We start from the raw sequence: 20,341 nt of genomic DNA on the forward strand, positions 1-20,341 counted from the left end.
CAAATGCCTAATGGTGGTGGACTTTTAGGCCCTATGACATCCTGAAAGAAACATCTGGAGGCAGGAAAGCTGGCCAGAGCCCCTCGACCTGCTCCGTGAGGGGTCACCTGCTCTGGGCAGCCATTTCCAAACGTTGGCTGATCCCCACAGCGAGCCAGGCCCTGGGTGGGCGTGGGGTGGGGGCGCTAGAGTGACCTGAGATGAGACAGACTGGGGCTTGCCCTGGAGGTCTGCCCTTGGCTGGGGAGACAGACATGGTGCAGGGCAGTGTGGCGGGCCCTGTGGGGAGTGGCAGCACAAGATGACGAGGTGGAGGTGGGGGCAGAGGGCTTGGGTCAGAGAAGCTTCTCAGAGGAGGCCACAGAGAGGTTGAGCCTGAAGGGCTATTACAAGTGGAAGGAGGAAAGGCATTCCAGGTAGTAGGAATGGCAAGAGAAGAAACTGGGAAAGAAGGAAGCGCTAAGCAGGTTCGGGACAGAGTAGGGAGTGGGTGGGAGGGGATACTCTGGAAGAGGGGCATGGGGGCGGGCCTTGCTGGGCTAAGGAGCCTAGACGTTATCTGAGGGCACTAGGGGAAGTTTAAACAGCTGGATGCCAGCATTAGATACCTGTTTCTAAGGCTCCCTCCAACCTTAGGTGGAAGCCCCACGAAGGCTGATTATAGAAACAATGCCTCTCTGCTCCACAGCCTGACTGCTGGCCACTCACCTTCTGGAGCCTGGGGCTTGGGTCAGGAAGCAGCTGTCTGGCCTTGTGAGTGGGCACTCAGCAAGCTTCTTGCCGTGGGCTGGCAAAACACCCTGGTTATCTGCAAGGCTTCACTACAAGCCTGTCAGTTTGCGGTGACATCTGGCCCTGAGGGCGGGTCTGTGCCATTCTGGACTGTGACGCTCTGGTAGATGGGGTGGGGGGTGGGGGGTGGAAGGCTGACCTCCCAAAGAAGGAGCTGCTGCAAACCCTTACCTGGTACCTTGCAGGGACCAAGAAGAGCCAGAAAAAGAGCAGAGGGTGGAGCCAGCTCCAATGTCTTCTCCATGTTTGATCAGTCCCAGATCCAGGAGTTTAAAGAGGTTGGTCAGCTGCCCATGGGGTTGTTGGAAGGAATGATGTAATGTGTGTAAAATGCTTAGCAAGCTTAGCACACAGCCAGATCTCATTCCCTGGGGAGGGATATGTCATTATTCTTAGAAGCCACCACAGGGTGCCTCAGAGTCTAGAGTCTAGAGACATGTGTCTTTCTGCCCTTGGGCAACCCCTTCCTCTCTCTGCACCTGAGTCTTTGCTTTCAGTGTGGCCTTGGACAAGTCTATTCTCTCTGAGCCTCAGTTTCCCTGTCTGTAAAATGGGGTTGCTGTGAACATTGAATGAGGCAATGGACTTGAAACCCCAGTAGGGTGGCCAGAGGGGCCTGCACTGAGGTTCCTCAGGCAGTGGTTTGGGGAGGGGGTGCCAGGGTGGAACTGGGCTTTGGTGGTGGTGGCTATTCAGTGTCCTTGTCTCTGCCAGGCCTTCACTATCATGGACCAGAACCGGGATGGCTTCATCGACAAGCAGGACCTGAGGGACACATTTGCTGCACTGGGTGGGTGAACTGGGGTTCATGGTCAGTCAGCAAACACCTCTGATGACCACTGTGGGCTGGGCTGAGTGGGTGCCAGGGACATGAGGAGGAGCTCCTGCTGGGCGGGGCTGAGGGAGGGGCTGTGGGAGTCTAGGGCAGTAGTTGCTGCCAGCACAATGGGCACAGGTGCTATGGGGAGGAGCAGGGTGGCCCACTCCTGGGAGGTCAAAGGGAGTTTACTGGGGGTTAGAGCTGGGCCTCAAAGCCCAGGAGGACCCAGCCAGAGCAGGAAAGGGAATTTCAGGCACAGGAACAGCCTGTGCAAAGGCCTGGCATGGAAGGGTCAGGGGTGTGGTGAGGACTCACAAGAGCAGGGGAGAAGCTGGAGGTGGTGCGGGGCTGGTGACATTGGCAGAGCCTGAGGATATGCGGTTTCTGATGCCAGAAGAGGCTTTTACGCTCTCTAAGGGCCCAGAGAAGGGCCTTAAGGAGGGGGCAGGAGTGGGGGAAGGGGACATAACCAAGTTATCTCTAGACTGGGTGTTGGACCCCGAGGTCTGGCTGTTCACTGGGACCATGCGCAATCCCAAAGCCCGTCCCCTCCCCCCACCCGGCAGCTCACTGACCCCTCCTGGGGCACGTGACCTGAAGCCCAGGGAGAACCGGATCTTCCGGGCCCTGGGCACAGCCTGTACCTCAACACTCTCAACCTCTTTGGGCCTCAGTTTCCTCCTCTCTAAAATGAGAATAATGACTGACTTGCTCTCCTTTCCAGGGAGGCTGAGGTAGAGGCGAGCGTGAGGCTGGGGGCAGCCCTTTGCTGGCGGTGGGCTGAATGTCACTCCCTGCCCCAGGAAGTGGGCAGGGCCCTAGGGCTAAGTAGGGGATGGGTAGGTCTGCAGAGCTGGAAGCTGGGAAGCTCCTGTCTCTTGGGCTGCCTGGAGGCAGGGCCCCTTGTGACCCCCATGATGTCCCCAACTCTCTCTGCCCCCAGGCCGCATCAATGTCAAGAACGAGGAGCTGGAGGCCATGGTGAAGGAGGCACCAGGGCCCATCAACTTCACGGTCTTCCTGACCATGTTTGGGGAGAAGCTGAAGGGTGAGTGAGGCTCCTGGTGGCCCTGGGGAGAGGACGGTGGGGGCAGGCCAGGCTCTGGGTGCAGACATGCCCCTCTACCCCCCACACACATGGACACTCACTGCCACTGGGAACATGGTGTGGCCCTCAGATACCAGGTGCTGGGCGTACACATCCTCCTGGGCCCTGCCTTGGTTTCTCCCTCACTCTACAGAGTGGGGATAATTGTAATAACCCTTACCATGAAGAGCTGAGAGGGAACGCAGTGAGACAATGTGGGGGGAAGACCTTTGCCCTTTGTCCACCATCGAGACAGTGCCCCACTCCCACATCCTTCAGCCTCCCCACCCCCCTCAGTTTTGCCTACTCTGCTTCACTGCTCTCCGGCCGCCAGGGGTGCTAGGGTGGGATGAATCATCACCATTTTCTGAAAGCTACTGTGGCCAGCTTTCAGAATTCTAACCCTGGCTCCTGGCTCAAACCACTGCACTCTCCTGAGACACAGCATGTGGCCGGCAGTGGGGAACTGGGGGGGATTGGGCTATCTCCGCCCTCCTTAATGATTTCCCTGGCAGGTTCTGTGATCAGAGGAAGAGCCAGTCTGGGCCGTGGCTGTCCTGTGAGGTGGGAGTTGTTGTTCCATCCTCGGTCTGCCCTGCCTGATGCACTCCCTTTGCCTCCCTGTCTCCTGCTGACTCCCAGGATGACCTTGGGCAAGGCTTGGTTCCTCTCTGTCCCTCAGTTTCTTTGTCTGTAAAATGGGGGCTATCTTACTTAAATTTTATTTGGTAAAAAATCATAAAACTCTTGCACGGGTTATGACATAATGTCCTAGCTGATCTTGGAGCTAGAAGGAAGCCAACAGTGTCTATTAGCCCATACCCCACCCTTCTGTGTTAGAGATGACAAAACTGAGGGCCAGAGAGGTCCGGGGACTCTCATCTGGGGCACGCTATGAACTAGGGCTGTCCAGCTGAGTCAGGAGAGCCATTGGACCCCTTACAGCTCCAGGCAGCTGCTAGGGGTTATTCTTGGGACTATGTCCGCCTCCTCCAAGAGCTCAGAAGCCCAGGAGGTTGGGGCGGGGTGTAGGAGCTGTGGGAAGGGCCAGCGTGACTCCAGCTAGCAACTTTAAGGGGGGCAGATGGACAGGCCTCTATCTTTTATTCTGAGGAACCTAACTGAGGGGAAAGTTGCTAAAGGCCAGCAGAAGGGCCAGGGGAAAAGGCCTTTGAGCCTGCTGGGTTGGCCTGCCTGAGGATTTGGCCCGGGACTCCTGGGCCTGGAGTCCTGGGGCAAGGCAGTGGCACCTCCGGTCCCAAGACTCGTGTGTGTGAGGGATGGGCAGAGGGGGCTCAGGCTCTGAGATCGGGAGGTGCAGGAGGGCCCTTTCTGGATGCTCAGGGGAACAGGAGGGCAATGGGAGGTGCTTTCACATCACGATGGGCCCCAGGCCTGTTTAACAGATGGGAGACTGAGGCCTGAAGCTGTGTAGGTCCAGGGCAGCACTGAAGCCACCACCCAGACCAGGCGTAGGCCTCAGGGCAGCAGCTTTTTCTCATTTTTGCAGGGGCGCCAGGATGGGGCCCCAGCAGAGCCTGTCGTGCAAATGTGGCCAAGCCTGCATGAACGGCCAGCGGGTGGGGACAGGAGCAGGGGCTGGGGCAGGCACCGCCTCATCCCACTAATTGGGACGAGGAGAGTTTGTCATGAGATTCCCATGCACAATGGGGGAAGCAGCCACTCTGCGCCCATTTTATGAGCGCTGTCTTAGGAGCAGGGAGGAACCATGAAAGGAAGTGGGCGAGCTGTGGGGAGCGTCTCATCCTGGGCCTGAGCTAACTGAGTCCACAAGTAGCTGTCCTCAGCCACAGACCTGCCCCAGCAGGGAGGTCTCTGCTCAAAGGCAAGCATCAGTGAGAGCTGGGAGCTGTGGCCTGGGAGGCAGGGACCCCACGCCAGCCCACCACCACGACTGATTGACCAGTCACCTGGAGCTGTCTCTCTCTGCATGCCCCCTGTCATGAGGGCCTGGAGCCGTCCCCAGCTGGACCCTAGGCTGAGCCCGCAAGCTGCCCTGCCCAGAGGAAGCTCACAGCTCTGCCCACCACGAGCTTGTAGATCAGCAGGATGTGGTCACTCTGGGCCTGTGTCAGAGATGCCAAGTGACTCAGACACAGTCCTGCCCTGGAGAAGCTCCCAGTGTGATGGGGGAGTATAAAAATGGCACAGCGGTGTCAGACCTCCTTGTCTAACTCTACAAGGGGGTAGGAGAATCAAGATCAACATCAGCCCAAGCCTGATTCCTATGAGGTGGAAGTCAAACATACCTCTACCCTCCAACCTTTTCACCAATTTTGACACCAGCCATCCCTCCCATGGCACTCTACTCTGCTGCGTTCAAAAATTCATTGCAATGGCCACACAGAACTCATAGACTATGCTCACAGTTATGGGGTTTATTAGGGAAATAACAGTTACAATTCAGGATCAGGAACAACTCAGGATACAGTTCTTTGGTCAGGACAGCTTTTCAGCTGTGCCCACAGGCAGACCTCTCCCTCGGCCCCCCGGCCTGACCTCTGCTCTGGTTAGGCAACTGTTACAGCTGTTTATTTAGCTCTGCCAACAAGTGCCCAGAGGCATCCCACTTGTGCCAGCAAGCCTCCTGCCCGAAGGCACTCAGCTCTCTCACTCCGTGGGTGGGCATGCCCGCTGTAGACACCTCGTTCCATGGGCCAGGAAGCCCACGACAGCCGTCTTGTGCTGGTCTCCTGGTTCTGCTGCTGCTGTTTTTCTGTTGCTGCTTCTCATTGTCTTATCCTGTCTCCAGTGTTACAACTCTCTCTGTCGCCTGGGTCTAGGAGGTTCTCAGCACTGTTCTTCTTAATGGTAGTGAGGATCCCTCTTTACCTCTGGGAGAGGTTATTTTAAGCCTAGCAGGGTGGCAAAGCTGATCAATCCCCCTGTTAGGATTCTGTATACCTAATTTGTATGGTCCCACCCCCACAAGGGTTCCATACACCTTATTTGCATTATTAGCAGACTGTCCAATCCCCTAGGTGGACCACAAGCACCCTATTTGCATAGTCCCACGCAATTATTTTGTGGGAGTCACAAGACCATGGCTAGAATTGCCATATTAAGTAATTCACTGCACCTCAGGGAGACAGAAGGCCTTGACCTGGTCCAGTAGGGGAGACTCAGAGGGCCCTCACCCAGTCTGATAGGGGAGACAGAGTCCCTAACCTAGTCTGGTGGGAGAGACACAGAAGCCCTGTCCTGGTCCTGTAGGGGAGACACAGAGAACCCTGACCTGGTCCAATGGGGGAAACCATGGATCGCCTTGACTCGGTCTGATGGTGGAAACAGAGGCCCTGCCTCAATCCAATGGAGAAGACACAGTGGCCCAATCTGGTCTGATGGTGGAGACAAGGAGGGCCCTGACCAAGTCTGATGAGAGAGATACAGGGACCTTTGACCTGGTCTGATGGAGGAGGTCCAGGGACCTTGACCCAGTCCAATGGGGCCTTGGTCTGCTGTGAGCAGGAGCACAAAGCAGGGGCTCTGGAGATAGACAGAGGTGGGTTGGAATTTTGCCTCCTCTTATTCGATGTAGGAACTCAGATAAGTAACAGAACCTCTCTGAGCCTCAGTTTCCTCTTTGACAAATTAGGAGTGTCAATACCTGCCACACAGGGTTGTTCTGGGGCCTCATGGAGTAAAGGGGTAAAGCTGTAGGCACGGAGCGCAGCACAGGATAGATTCGTGTTTATCACTCACTTTCCCATTAACAAATCCCTTTGCCAGTGTGACTGAAAGGAAAGGGCATTGAGTGAGGGTCTCAGGCCCAGGTCCAGCCCCTGCTGTCCCTCACACAGCCTGTGAGGACTTGGGTGAAACTCCTCCTCTCTCTGGGCCTCAGTATCCCCGTCTGTACAATGAAGGGGCTGGGTGTGGGCAGCAGAACCATTTCTTCTAAAGATGTCTTTCCCAAAAGCCCGCAGCATGAAAGTGATGAAACCAGAGCTACTCTAGCTTTGTTGCCCCATCCCCCCATCCAAGGTGTGTTGAGCCCACCTCTCCCTCCTCTGGCTGGGCAATATCAAAGGCCTCTGCAACCCAACTGCTTGAGCCTAAGCCTTCTGCCTCCAGGGCAGTGCTCTTTCTCCTCCACCCACAGCGTCTCACGCATATCTTGGGTTAGGAGCCCTAGAGTTGCTGCCCCACCGACCTCACAGATCACATGGCAGCTACCAATTGCCAGCTGCGAGACCTTGGGCAAGTCACTTAACCTTTCTGAGCCTCAGTTTCTTCATCTGTAAAATAGGGACAGCTCTCAGGAGGATAAGCACAGTGGCAGGCACACAGTCAATGCTCAGGCAGGGTCTCCATGTACAGTCGTGCAGGTCATTCACAGTTCTAGGCAGTGCCCTGTCGATCATTACTATGACTGGTTGTCTGAATTGCCCTGCGCTTGCTTCAAGTGGGCTCTGCCCCGCTGTGGAGTGGAAGTTGGGGAGGAAGCTTTCCCCTTTGTTCCCCTCTGCAGGGGCCATAGACTGGCTCCACCCCAGTTCCTGCTCAGCCCTGGCCTTTTCCCGTGGGACCCTCCTCACCCTGCCGCTCTCCCTGCCCTGTGTGTGCTGTTTCCAGGCACAGACCCCGAAGAGACCATTCTGCATGCCTTCAAGGTGTTCGACACTGAAGGGAAAGGCTTCGTCAAGGCTGATTTGTAAGTCTTCTTGCCCTGGTTTTGGTTTTTCTTTCCCCAAAGGCTCAGGAGATAAACGAGCTAGGGTGGGGGCAGGTGGGGGGCAGCTCAGTCCCCTCTTCCATCTAGAACTCAGCCAAGCTCAGTCAGCTTCTGGCCAGGAGCCAGGGGCCGCTGACCAGCCCAGCTATCTTCTTGACGTCCCTTTCCCTTTCTGGGCCTGTACCCCGCCTCTACATGGCTGTGAAAGTGTATATGCAGTGTGAGGTCACTTGGGGAGGGCTTCCCAGTGGCGGGGGTGGGAAGAGCAGACATGAGCCTGGAAGATGAGCACAAGTGAAAGGTCAAGGGCTGGGGTGTGCAGGGTCCATGAGGAGGTGTCTGCCGTAGCTGGAGGGTGCAGGCGGATGTGGGGTCCAGAGACTGAGCACAGAGAGGTAGGCAGGGCCTGCATCAGGGTGTCTCACGCACTGGGTCCTGGACCCCGGGTCTCCCCTGGGGCCAGTGGCAAGCCTAAGGAGGAGTTAGGCAGGGACCACGTGGAGGCCAGCCTGGAGGAGGTGAGGAAAGGTGCATTGAGTTGGAGGTGGCCATGGGCACTGTCTGGTGGGCACCCGGAGCAAGAGGCACTGGCTCAGATGGCCCGCTGTACTGGGAGCCTAGGGCCAGTGAGAGGGTGGGCAGCCTGCCCAGGGGGCAGGAGGCCGAGCTAACCTCTGAACTGCCCCCATGCCCTGTTAGAGCCTCCAAGGCCACACTGGGCTTGTGGGCACAGACTTCCTGGTTAAGGACTATGATGCTTTGGCCTTTACGTTTTGAGGATAATTTGACTTCATATTAGAATAATCAGATCATGAAGGCAGGATCTCTCCACACATTCTCACCAACCTCCCCCCCAACCCCCAACAGGCTGTGAGTCACGTACTCCCCTGGGGTAGGGGTAGGAGCTGCTGAGGATTCTCCTTTGCCCCTCCCTCGGGGTCCCTGGCTCCCACCCCTACCTTGGGGACCTGGGGGAATAGTAGGGACACTCTTGGAGTGGCCTGGGCCAACTCTTCTGCTGTCACCCATCTTCATTCCCACCAGCGTGAGGGCAGACTGAGAGGAGCCCTTTGGGGACTCAATTTGGGAACTGGAGACACCGCCCCTCGCCTGCACGCCAGGATATGGGACCTGGAAGCCGGGCTGCCGGCCAGGCGGCCAGGGAGGCTCTGGCGGAGGCCCTTCACTGTGCAGTGTGTTTTGCAAAAACAGAGTCTGAAAAGTCCCCATTTGGAGAGCTGGAAATTGGGACTGTCCCACAGTAAGATAAATAATGGAAAATGTGCGTTGGTCCCTAGTGCGGCCTGCCACTGCCGGCGCCAGAGGACACTCTGGGTGTAGGGAAGCCCCGCTCAGCCATTTGATCCCACCCTGCCCATGGGCCCCTGTGAGCTCTCGGGGGCCCTCCAAGCGCGGGGGCATTGGCCCCTTGCACACAGACTCAAACGTGGCTCCCACGCTGCTCCTCCAGCCCCAGGCCAGCTCTGGCTCCTGGGGCCAGCTGCGCTCCTCCCATTACTTCCCTCTGGAACTTGGTCAAATCAACCCCCTCCTGAACCTCAGTTTCCCCCTCTGGTAAAGGGGGTTAATAATACTCGCCTCCCAGGGCCACGAGGACAAGTGAGACCTGGGCAGGCCTCCCAGGCCCTTCACTATTGGGTGCCAGCGCCTTGTACACTGTAAAGCACTGTGCAGATTTCAGGGATTACCAGAAGTATACCAAGCTGTACATCAAGAACTAAGGCAAAGAAGGTCATCTCCCTGTGGTGACCTGGAGGCTGATTTTTAGCACAGTGAGAAGTTAAAGTGCCTCCCAAGGTCATTTCAGGTTTCCAGGTCATTTCATTTGGTCCCCATCCAATGAGGAGAGCCGGCATTACAGATGAGGAGGCTGAAGTGCAGAGCAAAGATGTTGCCTGCCTGAGTCCACACAGCCAGCCAAGGGCCAGGAGGGCCAGGCCCAGGTGGTGTCCTCCTGGGCCAGGACTGCCCCCGCCTACCTGCCCTCATCACCTGGGACCTGCATGCGCACATGGGGGAAGCCCTTCTCCTGAGCATGCCGTTTCTGTTTCTTTTCCTTGAGCAGCATCAAGGAGAAGCTCATGACTCAGGCAGACAGGTTCAGTGAGGAGGAGGTAAGTGTGCCCTTTGCAGGGTCCTTCCTGCTGCTGTGGAGGGTCTTCCTGGGGCCCAGCCCTGCCTAGGGCCCTGCTCCGCAGCCCCACCTCTCCCTGGGATCCCTTTCCTTTTGGTGCATAGTTGATCTCCCCCCTTGACTCCGTGGTTGAGAACAAGCAAGGAGTGGGTGGGGTTATAGGGGTTAGAATTGGGCTGCTGGCTGGTTGTAGGACCTTGGCCTGCTGGCCCGGCCCCTCCGCCCCGCACCCTGATGCAAGGAAGAGAGGAAGGTGCTGCCTGACACTCTGGATGACTTGCTGCTCCAACCCCCAACCTTTGGCCCCATTCCACCCTGGTCAAGGTTGACCCCTTGCTCCTTCTCCAGATCAAGCAGATGTTTGCAGCTTTCCCACCAGATGTGTGTGGTAACCTGGACTACAGGAACCTGTGCTATGTCATCACCCACGGCGAAGAGAAGGACTAGAAGGAGACCACAGATATCCCTCCCGCTCAAAGAGTCAGCAAATTCAGGGGACTGATGGGGCGCTCCTGAGGCCACACTGGGCAGGAGAAAGGCCCCCTGGTCCCATGGGGGCAGAAACAAGAATAAATAATGCTAACAAGGTCTGAGTTTTCGTGATTAATGCTCCAGTTGGGGAGAAAGCTAAACATTCCTATCTTGTGGGTTTTTCCAAAACTTTTTTACTTCCCTGGCTTTACTCAAATGTTCCTGATGAGCTGGTGTTTAGAACTAATTGACAGTTTTAATGATCCCCAGCTGGGCTGAGGGACATTGCACTCATTTATGAAGTTTATATTGAGCACCTAGTGTCCGCCAGACCCTGTGCCAGCCCTGGGACACTGGGGAGGTGAGCTAGGCCTGTCGCTGGGCAGAAAGATCATGCAGACTGCAGTGAGGAGACGGGCTGGGGGGAGCAGGAGACGAAGTGTGGGGCGGCAGTGGGGAGCAGGATGGTCAGCCCAGGATAACCCTGGCAGCAAGGAGCTAGGTGGAAACAAAGAAGTGGGGGGGGGGGCTTCTAGGGATGGCGAAAAGGTGGGCGCAGATTTCTTAAACAAGAAGCAAATAGAACCGGCCATAAAATAAAAAGTGGGTAAATTGGACTTCTTCAAAATTAAAAACTTCTGCTGATCAAAAGAGATCATTAAGAATGTGAAAAGGCAAGGCACGGGGTGGAAGAAGATATTGGCAAGCCGTAGATCTTGACAAAGATCTCATATCCAGAACATATTTTAAAAAAATCCTGCGTATGAATAATAGAAAGACAACAGCCCAATTAAATAAATAGGTACTTCACAACTAAGGATATCCAAATGGCCAATAGGCATATGAAAAGATGCTCAACCTCCTTAATCATAAGGAAAATGCAAATGAAAACTTCAATTAGGTACACACTCACCAGAGTGGAGAAAATTAAAAAGACTGACAATATCAAGTGTTTGGCGAGGCTGTGGAGCAACCGGAACTCTTGGACCCTGGGGGCAGGAGTGTAAAATGGGTCAACCACTTTGGAAAACTGCTTGGCAGTATCTACTAAAGTTAAATATATGCATATCCTGTCCCAACAATTGCCCTGCTAGGAATATACCAGTAGAAATGTCCATCTGATATCCCTCCAGAGACATTTGTAAGAATCTAGAGCTTTATTCGTAATAGTACCAAATTTGAAACAGCACAAACGCCTATCAACAGGAGAATTAAAAAACAAATTATAGCATATTGTTCCATTGGAATACTACATAGCAATAAGAATAAGCTGTTAATACATACAGCAGTATGGATGACTCTCATGTACTACGCTGCATGGAAGAAAACATACACAAAAAAGTGGAAGCTTTTTGTATTTTTTTATTGAGATATAATTCACATACCATAAAATTCACCATTTTACAGTGTACAATTTAATGGTTTTAGTATATTCACAAGGTTGTAGAACCATCATAGCAATCTAATTCTAGAACATTTTCATTACTCCAAAAAGAAACTCTGTAGCAGTCACTCCCTATTCCCCTGTCTCCCAAGCTCCTGGCAAGTACGAATCTACTTTCTGTCCCTATGGATTTGCCTATTCTGGACATTTCAAATAAATGGAATCACATAATCCATGCTCTTTGTATCTAGCTCCTTTCACTATGCATAATGTTTTTAAGATTCATCCGCATTGTAGCCTGTATCAGAACTTCATTCATTTTTATGGTCAAATAATATTCCATTGTATGGATACACCACATTTTACTTAATCCATTCAGCAGTAGATGGACATTTGGGATGTTTCCACTTTTTGGCTATTAAGAATAATACTGCTGGGAACATTAGTGTCAAATTTTTGTGTGAAAATTTGTTTTCCGTTCTCTTGGGTGTATACCTAGGAATGGCATTGCTAGGTCATATGGTAAATCTGAGTTTAATTTTTTGAGGAACTGGCAAACTGTTTTTCAAAGCAGCTGCACCATTTCACATCCCCATCAGCAGTGTACGAGAGTTCCAATTTCTCCACATCCTCCCCAACACTTGTTTTTTTTTTTTTGTTATAACCTTAATAAACTGAGAAAATATTGAAGTTGTCTAGGATTTCATTTTACTTGGCTCCACGATCAATGTCCATGGAAGCAATAGTCAAGAAATCAAACTATGTATTGCCATTGGTCAAATCTGCGGCAACTGACTTCTTTAAAGTGTTAAAAAGCAAAGATGTCACTTTGAGGACTAAAGTAGGCCTGATCCAAGCTATGGTATTTTCAGTCACCTCATATACATGCGAAAGCTGGACAATGAATAAGGAAGACTGAAGAATTGATGCCTTTGAACTGTGCTGCTGGCAAAGAATATTGAATATACCATAGACTGCCAAAAGAATGCACAAATCTGTCTTGGAAGAAGTACATCCAGAATGCTCCTTAGAAGTGAGGATGGGGAGACTTTGTCTCATATACTTTGGACATATTATCAGGAGGGACCAGTCCCTGGAAAAGGACATCATGCTTGGTAGAGGATCAACGAAAAGAGGAAGATCCTCACTAGATGGATTGACACAGTGGCTGCAACAAAGGGCTCAAACATAGCAATGATTGTGAGAATGGCATAGGACCAGGCAGTGTTTCATTTTGTTGTACACAGATAGGGTCGCTATGAGTTGCCATCCTAGTGGATATGAGTAGTACTGCACTGTGGGTTTGATTTCTATTTGCCTAGTGAATAATGACTTTGAACATTTTTTCAGTTGCTTATTGGCCATTTATATATCTTCTTTAGAGAAATGTCTGTTCAAATCCTTTGCCCATTTTTAAATTGAGTTATTTGTTTTTTTGTCATTGAGTTGTAAGAGTTCTTTATATATTCTAGATACTAGACCCTCATCAGATATAAGATTTGCAAGTATTTTCCCTCATTCTGTGGGTTGTCTTTTCACTTTCTTGATAGTGTCCTTTGATTCGCAAAAGTTTTAAATTTTGAGTACAAATTATTTATTTTTTCTTTGGTTGCTTGTGCTTTAGGTGTCATATCTCAGAAACCACTGCCAATCTAAGGTCATGAAGATTTCCACCTATGTTTTCTTCTAAGAGTTTTATAGTTTTAGCTCTTACATTTAAGTCTTCGATTCATTTTGAGTTAATATTTGTATACGGCATGTAATAAAACCCAAAACCAAACTCATTGCCATTGAGTCAATTCCAACTCATAGCGACCATATAGGACAGAGTAGAACTGCCTCCATAGGGTTTCCAAGGAGGAGCTGGTGGATTTGAACTGCTGACCTTTTAGTTAGCATCTGAACTCTTAACCACTGTGCCACCAGGGCCCCTGGCATGTAATAGAGGGCCAAATTCATGTGAATATCTAATCGTCTCAGCACCATTTGTTGAAAAGACTTGGTACCCTTGTCCAACATCAATTGACCATAGACGAATGGGTTCATTTCTTCACTCTCAATTCTATTCCATTGATTCATATATCGAAGAGTGCATACTTTTTTATTCTATTTATGTGGAGTTCAAAACCAGGCAAAACGAATTTATGGAGTTATGTCTGGGTTGGATGGGGGGAGATATAGACTGGAAAGGGCCATGAAGGAATCTTGTGGGGAGCTGAAAATGCTGTATATCTTGATCTGGGTGGGGGGTACTCATGTGTAAATGTATGTGAAAAATCATTGAGTTGTACCTTTAAGATTCATGCACTTTATGTATATATATATATATATAAATATATATATATAGTATGTATATATATAAAACACCCCAATAGAAGGAAGGAGGGAAACAAGGAAGAAAAGAAGGAAGGAAGGAAGAAAGAAGGAAGGAAGGAAAGAAGGAAGGAAGAAAGAAGGAAGGAAGGAAAGAATGAAAAGATAACATGTTCAGGAGGTAGCTGGAGAGCATTGGAGACTGATGGGTGTGGAGAGGAATTGTGGGGACTTGCAGGACTCTGGCTTTGGTGATTGATGGCACTGTGCCCTGAGGTGGGAGAACTCAGGAGGTGAAGCGGCTTTGGGGTGAGTCTGAGTTCGGTTTGGGGCCTGTGGAGTGTGAGGAAGAGAGGTCCAGGAGATGGCTGGATGTTTACGTCTACAGCTGTGGAGGCAATGGCTGGTGTGGGATGGAGAGCCAGGGGTCTGGGTGAGCCTGTGCAGGGAAAGCAGGTAGTGGGGACAAGAAGAGACCATAAGCCAAAGCTGAAGGCCAGTAGCACTTAGAACAGGAAGATCAGGCAGACTGGTGGTCAGGGCTAGGCTGGGAGACGGGAACTGAGGGCTGGAGGACTTGATGAGGTCAAGGACCGGTGGAGAAATACCAACAATCTCCAATCAGATGAGCCAGCCCAGCTAAGCTCTGTACTTGGGCTTATTCATCTCATCCCTACAATGACCTGTGAGTACAGGAGTGGAAGCAGAGGCACAGGGCTTGCCAAAGGTCAATGGTGGAGCTGGGAGTTGAACCCAGGCAGCCTAGCTCTGAGCCTACACCCTAAACCTCTACTCCACACTGCCTCCTGTGGAGTGGGGTGCGGGGTGGAACTGGAGGCCAGTGTTTCAAGAAGGGCAGGTCTAGGGTGTGGCCTTGGATAGTGTGACTGAGGTGGCAGAGGAGGTCTTTGGAGCTAAGAGGTGAGAGTGGAGCTAGGGAGTTAGAATTCAGAACCTGAGAGGCCAGAGGGGAGGAAGTCCAGGGAGCTAGGCTCTGCAGAGGGCCAGGCCTGGCTTTTGATGGTAGCAGCTTTGTTGTAGGGACAGACTCCTTCTCTTCCCAGTCCCTTCTTTGCCCTCCCCATCCTGAGCCCCTTGTTCCATCTGAGGAAGGTAGTGGGGGAGGGCCACCTTCAGCCTGGAGCTTCCTGGCTCAGGACCCAAGAGCAAGGTCAGGAGCCGGGAGTTGGGAGGCACATGGCAGGGGACGGGGAGTATTCTGAAACACCCTCCCCTCCACCCTGGGCCTTGCTCCCTCTTGCTCTCTAAGAGTTTGCCTTTCCTAGAAAGCCAAAAACCATGGCAAGGACTGTGCCCTGGCTCCCAGCTGCTTAGGCCCTCGTCAGATCTGTTTGTGCCTCGCAGAACCAGGCCGGAGCCAAGGCTGGAGGGAGTGGAGGCTGTGGGTATTCACATGCCCTGCTCCGGGACAACCAGGCCTGCCCACCCTGCAGACACCCGGCTCCGCCAGGACACAGAGGTGGCCAGGGGAGGGCCAGGGGGCTCCATGCCTGGTGGCAAGAGGAGGCCAGGTTGAGGATTGCTCATCTCCTCCATCCTTCAACATCTCCTCTGCTCCAAGGTCCAGAGGTGACTGATAACACCCACCACTGCCCCAGGAGGCTCTGGGTTGGGGCTGTGGGGGTGAAGATGGGCCATAGGCACAGGAGTGACCCAGTTCCAGAGGCCCAGGGAAAGAAAGGCAGGGGGGCTGTCTTGGAGGTGTTGAGCCAGTTGTGAGGCTGCTGCTGACTCCATGGGTCTGGCCGGTGTCTTTCTTGGAGCCTCCACATTGCTGCTTACTTGTGGTCTCCTCTTCCCCCTAACCGCGGTTGTGGTCTTGGCTGCCACTGACCTGAGCCCACCACCTTCAGTGTCCAGGACTGTCCATTCAGTCCTCCAGAGAAAACCAGGTTGTCTCAACCCTACATAGGCTCCCTCGGCTTCTCCTCTGGTCCAGGTTGCCGAGGTGGTCCCAGAGTTGCCCCTTCCAGGGGTGGAGCTTATCTTCTGAAAGTCAGAAAAGAAATCAGGAGGAGCGTGCACACTGATGGACCCACCACCTATCATCCTGAGTCATACTGCTGGAATCACCTTCTTAAGAGAACTCCTGCTGGCCTCCCCAGCCTCCCCTCGTGACACTGTTCCAACCTGCTCTGGACTCCAGCTACACAGCTTCATTCAGTTCTTGGAATGCCCTACATTTCCTCCTGCCACAGAGTCTTTGCATGTGCTGTTCCATCTGCCTGGAACATGCTCTTGCTTGGCACCACCATCCCCTTTGCCCAATTACTCCCTACCCAGCTTTCCATCTCAGCTTAATATCACATTCTCAGACCCTCACATCCCCTCCTATGCACTTTCAAGGCACCAAGCACTTTTGTTGGGAAGATGTGAGTGATGTTTATCTTTCCCACAGGACTTAAGCCCCTGAGGGTAGGGATCAGGTTGGATTTTTGCCCTCTACCGTCTCTCCCAGTGCCCTGCATGGGGCTTGGCACATAGCAGACTGTTGGGAAACATTTGACCACTTCCAGGAGGCCCAGAGAGCCAGCCCTGAACTGCACAGGGCCTCTGGGTAGCATCTGTGACTGACTGCTGCAGGCTCCGGACACAAGAGGCCACTGTGGCCCAGAGGCTGGGGCCAGGGCTTGTATCCAGCCCAGAGCCACCCCTGGGCTACTCGGGGCCTACCCTGTCTGTCTGAGCCTTAGTCTTCCCGTGAGCAGAATGGAACCTCATGGGACTTGGGACCCCTGAGGTTGTGACCATCCCTGGGCTGGCCTTGCTGGGCTGTGCCAAAGGTCAGCTGCCCAAGATGACCTGTCTTGTGAGCTGGCCAAACTGGGTCTCCCAGAATTCTTAGTGGCCCTAGTCGTGGCCTGGTAGGTGACAGGCAGCAGGCCTAGGCAGGGCTGTGGCCGGCCCGCACATCCCCAGGGAGCTGGGTGCAGGGGAACCGGCCCTGTCCCGGCTGCTGCTCCCCTAGCCAGCTGGGCCTCATTGAGGGTAATTAGCACAGCTAGACGCCTGGGTCTTGGCATTTCATTTTCCACTTGTGATCCATCAGCTGGGGCCTTCGGACGGTGGCCCTGTATAAATCACAAGGGGGTCGATGTTAAGAGAAACGCCAAATTCTTTCCACCCGTGTGGCTGGCTAAATTGACTCTGAGAGCAGATTCCCTCCTGGCACTCGCTCAAGAATGGCCAAGTCCTTTGAAGGCCCTTCCAGGGAGGACCCCAGGGGCTTGGAGCCCACTGGGCGCGGGCTCTCGCAGGGAGCCTCTCCTGACCGCAGGAGGGCGAGGCCCCTCCAGGACAGCTGTGGCTCGTGGGGAGACCCTATCCTGGCACTGGGAGTCTCTGTCACTTGGCAACCCTGGAGGTGACTCTGTCCCTTTTCACAGCCAGGAAGTGGCTGGAGTTGGGGGGAGGGGGCTGACAGTGTTCTCAGCTGGGGACACTGGGCCTCAGAGCAATGAAACGTGCTGGTGGAATTTCAGGCCTCAGGGGGTGGTTACGGCACGGGGTGGGGCTCTGAGGGGATGCCCCAGTAGCCACAGAGTCTGTTTGGTGGAAATTCTATTCTGTTCCTGCTGCGAGCTGAGCCCTGGGCTGGGCCAGGAATTTCAGTCCGGCTGAGGGTTGGTGCGTGCCTCCCCCAGTGTCTGTCTGTGTCTATCTCACTCTGTCTGTCTCACACACAAAGCCCTTAACTCTAATTTGACAAAAGTGGAGAAAAGTCCCTCAAGTCTATGGGCGCCTTGAATCCTCTGCCGAGCCGGTGGCCACCACTGCCTAACTGCGTGACCCTGGGCAGATCACTAGCTTCCTTATCTGTAAGACGGAGACAATAGTGCTAATCTCACGGGATTGTTCCTTCATCCAGGGGGGCATTGTCCCAGACCTCCCTGAGCTTACATCCAGGGGAGGCAAACATGGCAGATGGAGATGGAAGACGGACTCATGAGGGTAGAGTGAACAGCGTGAGGAGGAGGGAGTGGATCACAACCCCGTAGGTCATGCTAAGGTGGTCCCATTGAGAGTGGAGTGATCAGAAATGCCAAATTCTGCAGGCTGTTAATCCAGGGTGAAAAGTGCACAGTCAAGAAAGGCCCATGGAACTGTGGAAGCACAGAGGAGATGCCCACCCAGCCTGAGAGACTTCCTGGAGGAGGTGACGGCCTGAAGAATGGCCCTCCAGGCAGAGGACGGAGAGAGGGAGTCTTTTTTTCAGAACCTTCGCTCCTGACTGCCAGGAGAGAGGCTTAATTTGGGTCTGCAGATCTCTAACCCTCTCTGGCCAGCTCGTGGGCCTTATAAGCAACCGGGAGCAGGCTGTAGCCTGAGAGCCTTCCACAGCCATGTCAGCCAGCTAGAAGTGAGGAATGATGTTTTGTTTTCATTGTACGTATGTTTATGGTCATCTTCTGCTTATGACACATGGGACTAGCTTTCCATTTTTGGTAGTGAGGTTTTTATAGAGGTTTTCTTTAAAAATAAATATACCTACATGAGTTGATTTAAGGAAAAATATTAATGTGAACACCATTTCAGGCAAAAATCATGAAGGTAGAATGGGAATCACTAAGGTCTGGGAAGAGCTGAATTCTAGAGAAGAGGCTGTGAGAAACTACTCTGAAGTAGAATGTTCCAGAACCCGTGTGCCTCCTCCAATGTGTCAGCTTTCAATCTTGAGTTCAAATCCCCTTGAACAAAGAGGCTCCATCCTGGGCCTCAAATGGGCAGGGTGGGGCCAGGAGAGTGTGGCGACTCGATGAAAGACAGACAGACAGACAGGCCTCCAGTCACATGGAGGTTGTGGCTTGGCAAGCCCATAAGCTCATGGTTGGTCTTCGTGAAGCCAAACTCTCCAAGTGATTCAGGCGCCACTCAGTCCTGCAGGGTGGCATCACGGCACTCTGCACATTGCACCTGGCACTTCCTAAAGCCTGCCCAGGGCCCACCCCTGCCCCGCTTCGCCTGCCTTCTCTGCCCCAGACCCTCCCAGCCAACACCAGGATTAGCCTGTGGGGTTGGGGCTTTTGCCAGAGGTGTATCTAGGGTATGGCAGGTACGGCGCATGCCCTGGGCACCACTTGAGGGGTGAGGGGAGGACCTGCCAATGAGCAGTTTCCATTGCCAGCTGTGAGAGATCCTTCAGCAATTTAAAACTAATTGCCACAGGCCTCTGCCATTCTTATCCCGTGCCTACCTGGTGAGGGTGGAACAAGATTGGATGTTGAGTCATTGTTCTTGGTTCAGTTGGATAGACAACTGAGGCAAGGACCACCAGTGCTGTGACCTCAGCCTCTCGCCTTGGGGCCAGCAGGCCCCACGGACCAGAAGCCAAGTCACTCCGCAGTGGGATGTGGTGGCCAGAGGAGCTCACAGCATCTGAAGCTGCCTCAACCAGGACGGGGCGGGAGGTAGGGGGTGGGGAATGGTCCTGCTCACCCCAAGGGTTCACTTCCAAGGGGACAAAGACAGACAAAGGCAAGTCCAAGGAGGAGAAGCCAGATGGAGGGTGGAGAGAAGGCTGGGAACAGTGTTCTGTGAGCCCATGGAGCAAAATGGGGACCATCCTGTCTTCAAATCCCTGTCTTAGACAGAAAGGCTGGATGGCCTCAGATACCCCAGAAGCACAGTGGACAGGTAGCTGGGAGCGACAGGGACCTTACCTTTGGACTACTCTGAGGAAGTACTTGCTGTCAGCCTGAGCCATCACAGAGCACAGGTCTCTTGGTAGAGAGTGAACCCCCCATGACTGGCGGTGTGCAAGTCAGGCTGGTGGCTGTGCGGCAGGGATGGGGCAGACTGGCTGACTTTTACAACCCGGGTCACTCCTCCCAGCAGAAAGATAAGGGCACAGAAAATACCTGGCCTGTTGCCTGGCACACAGTGGGTGTCTTGCCTCCCTCCCCCACCTAGCCTCCATATGTCCCAGCCAGAATCCTAGAGCCCACGACAGGCTGAGCCAAAAGGACTGGCCCATGAACCCCTGAGGAAACCGAGGCCCAGAGGAGAGCGCCCTTTCCAGCCCCAGACCTTCTCCATCCCTTCTCCCTTTCTGCTCACCACTTCATCTGATCTGGTCTCTCCCACATCCCTGAACATGTTCAGGAACACATTCCTGCCCACGACCTGTTACTGGGGTGATGGGTGTCCATGTGTGTGTGTGTGTGGGGGGGATGGGCAATGTGGTTAACTCAAGTGGTGATGGGGGCCTGAAGGTTGAATATCAGGGCTGTGGCAGGTCGGGGTTTTTTTTTTTTTGGCAGGTCTGGGGGACCTGGGGACCCCTTAGGGGTTGTGGCTAGTTTTGCCCTGACCTGCTGAGTAGGCCCTTCCCTCTCTGAGCCCAGACCCCTTTGTACCATGAGGACACTGGACTGGAGTGGGCCGGCGGGCGTGGGCCTGGAGACGGGGCTGGGAGGGAGAGACCAGCTGGAGCTGCCCTAATCTGGGGCTTAGCTCTGACTTCAAAGCTGGCGGCTTCAGCTTCGGTGGAATGTCCAGCCCGGGGCGGGGGTGGGGAGACGGTGGGATGCGACTGGTTTCCATCAAGTTCCAGAGAGTAACTATGGCCTCTTGGGGTTGGGTGGCATGGGGGCAGGGCTGGG

The 20,341-nt window shown here is 53.4% G+C and overlaps 1 protein-coding gene across 1 annotated transcript; it reads left to right on the plus strand.

The window, feature by feature from the left end:
- Positions 1-834: 834 nt before the first annotated feature.
- On the plus strand, positions 835-10,124 carry MYL10 (myosin light chain 10). The gene is made up of 7 exons (XM_004385953.3): positions 835-895; positions 978-1,070; positions 1,507-1,582; positions 2,556-2,660; positions 7,296-7,374; positions 9,482-9,530; positions 9,899-10,124. The coding sequence occupies exons 2-7, from the start codon at positions 1,035-1,037 to the stop codon at positions 9,995-9,997; spliced, it is 444 nt and encodes a 147-aa protein (XP_004386010.1). The 5' UTR covers positions 835-895; positions 978-1,034; the 3' UTR covers positions 9,998-10,124.
- Positions 10,125-20,341: the final 10,217 nt, after the last annotated feature.

Source organism: Trichechus manatus, unplaced genomic scaffold (genome assembly GCF_000243295.1).
Source record: "Trichechus manatus latirostris isolate Lorelei unplaced genomic scaffold, TriManLat1.0 scaffold00151, whole genome shotgun sequence".
NCBI classification, from domain to species: Eukaryota; Metazoa; Chordata; class Mammalia; order Sirenia; family Trichechidae; genus Trichechus; species Trichechus manatus.

Excerpts from the sequence above, each read along its gene's own strand:
- MYL10 (XM_004385953.3), top strand. The coding sequence starts at position 1,035 with ATGTTTGATCAGTCCCAGATCCAGGAGTTTAAAGAG. Across the intron at positions 1,071-1,506 it reads AGATCCAGGAGTTTAAAGAG|GCCTTCACTATCATGGACCA; the intron begins GTTGGTCAGCTG and ends TGTCTCTGCCAG. Across the intron at positions 2,661-7,295 it reads GTTTGGGGAGAAGCTGAAGG|GCACAGACCCCGAAGAGACC; the intron begins GTGAGTGAGGCT and ends TGCTGTTTCCAG.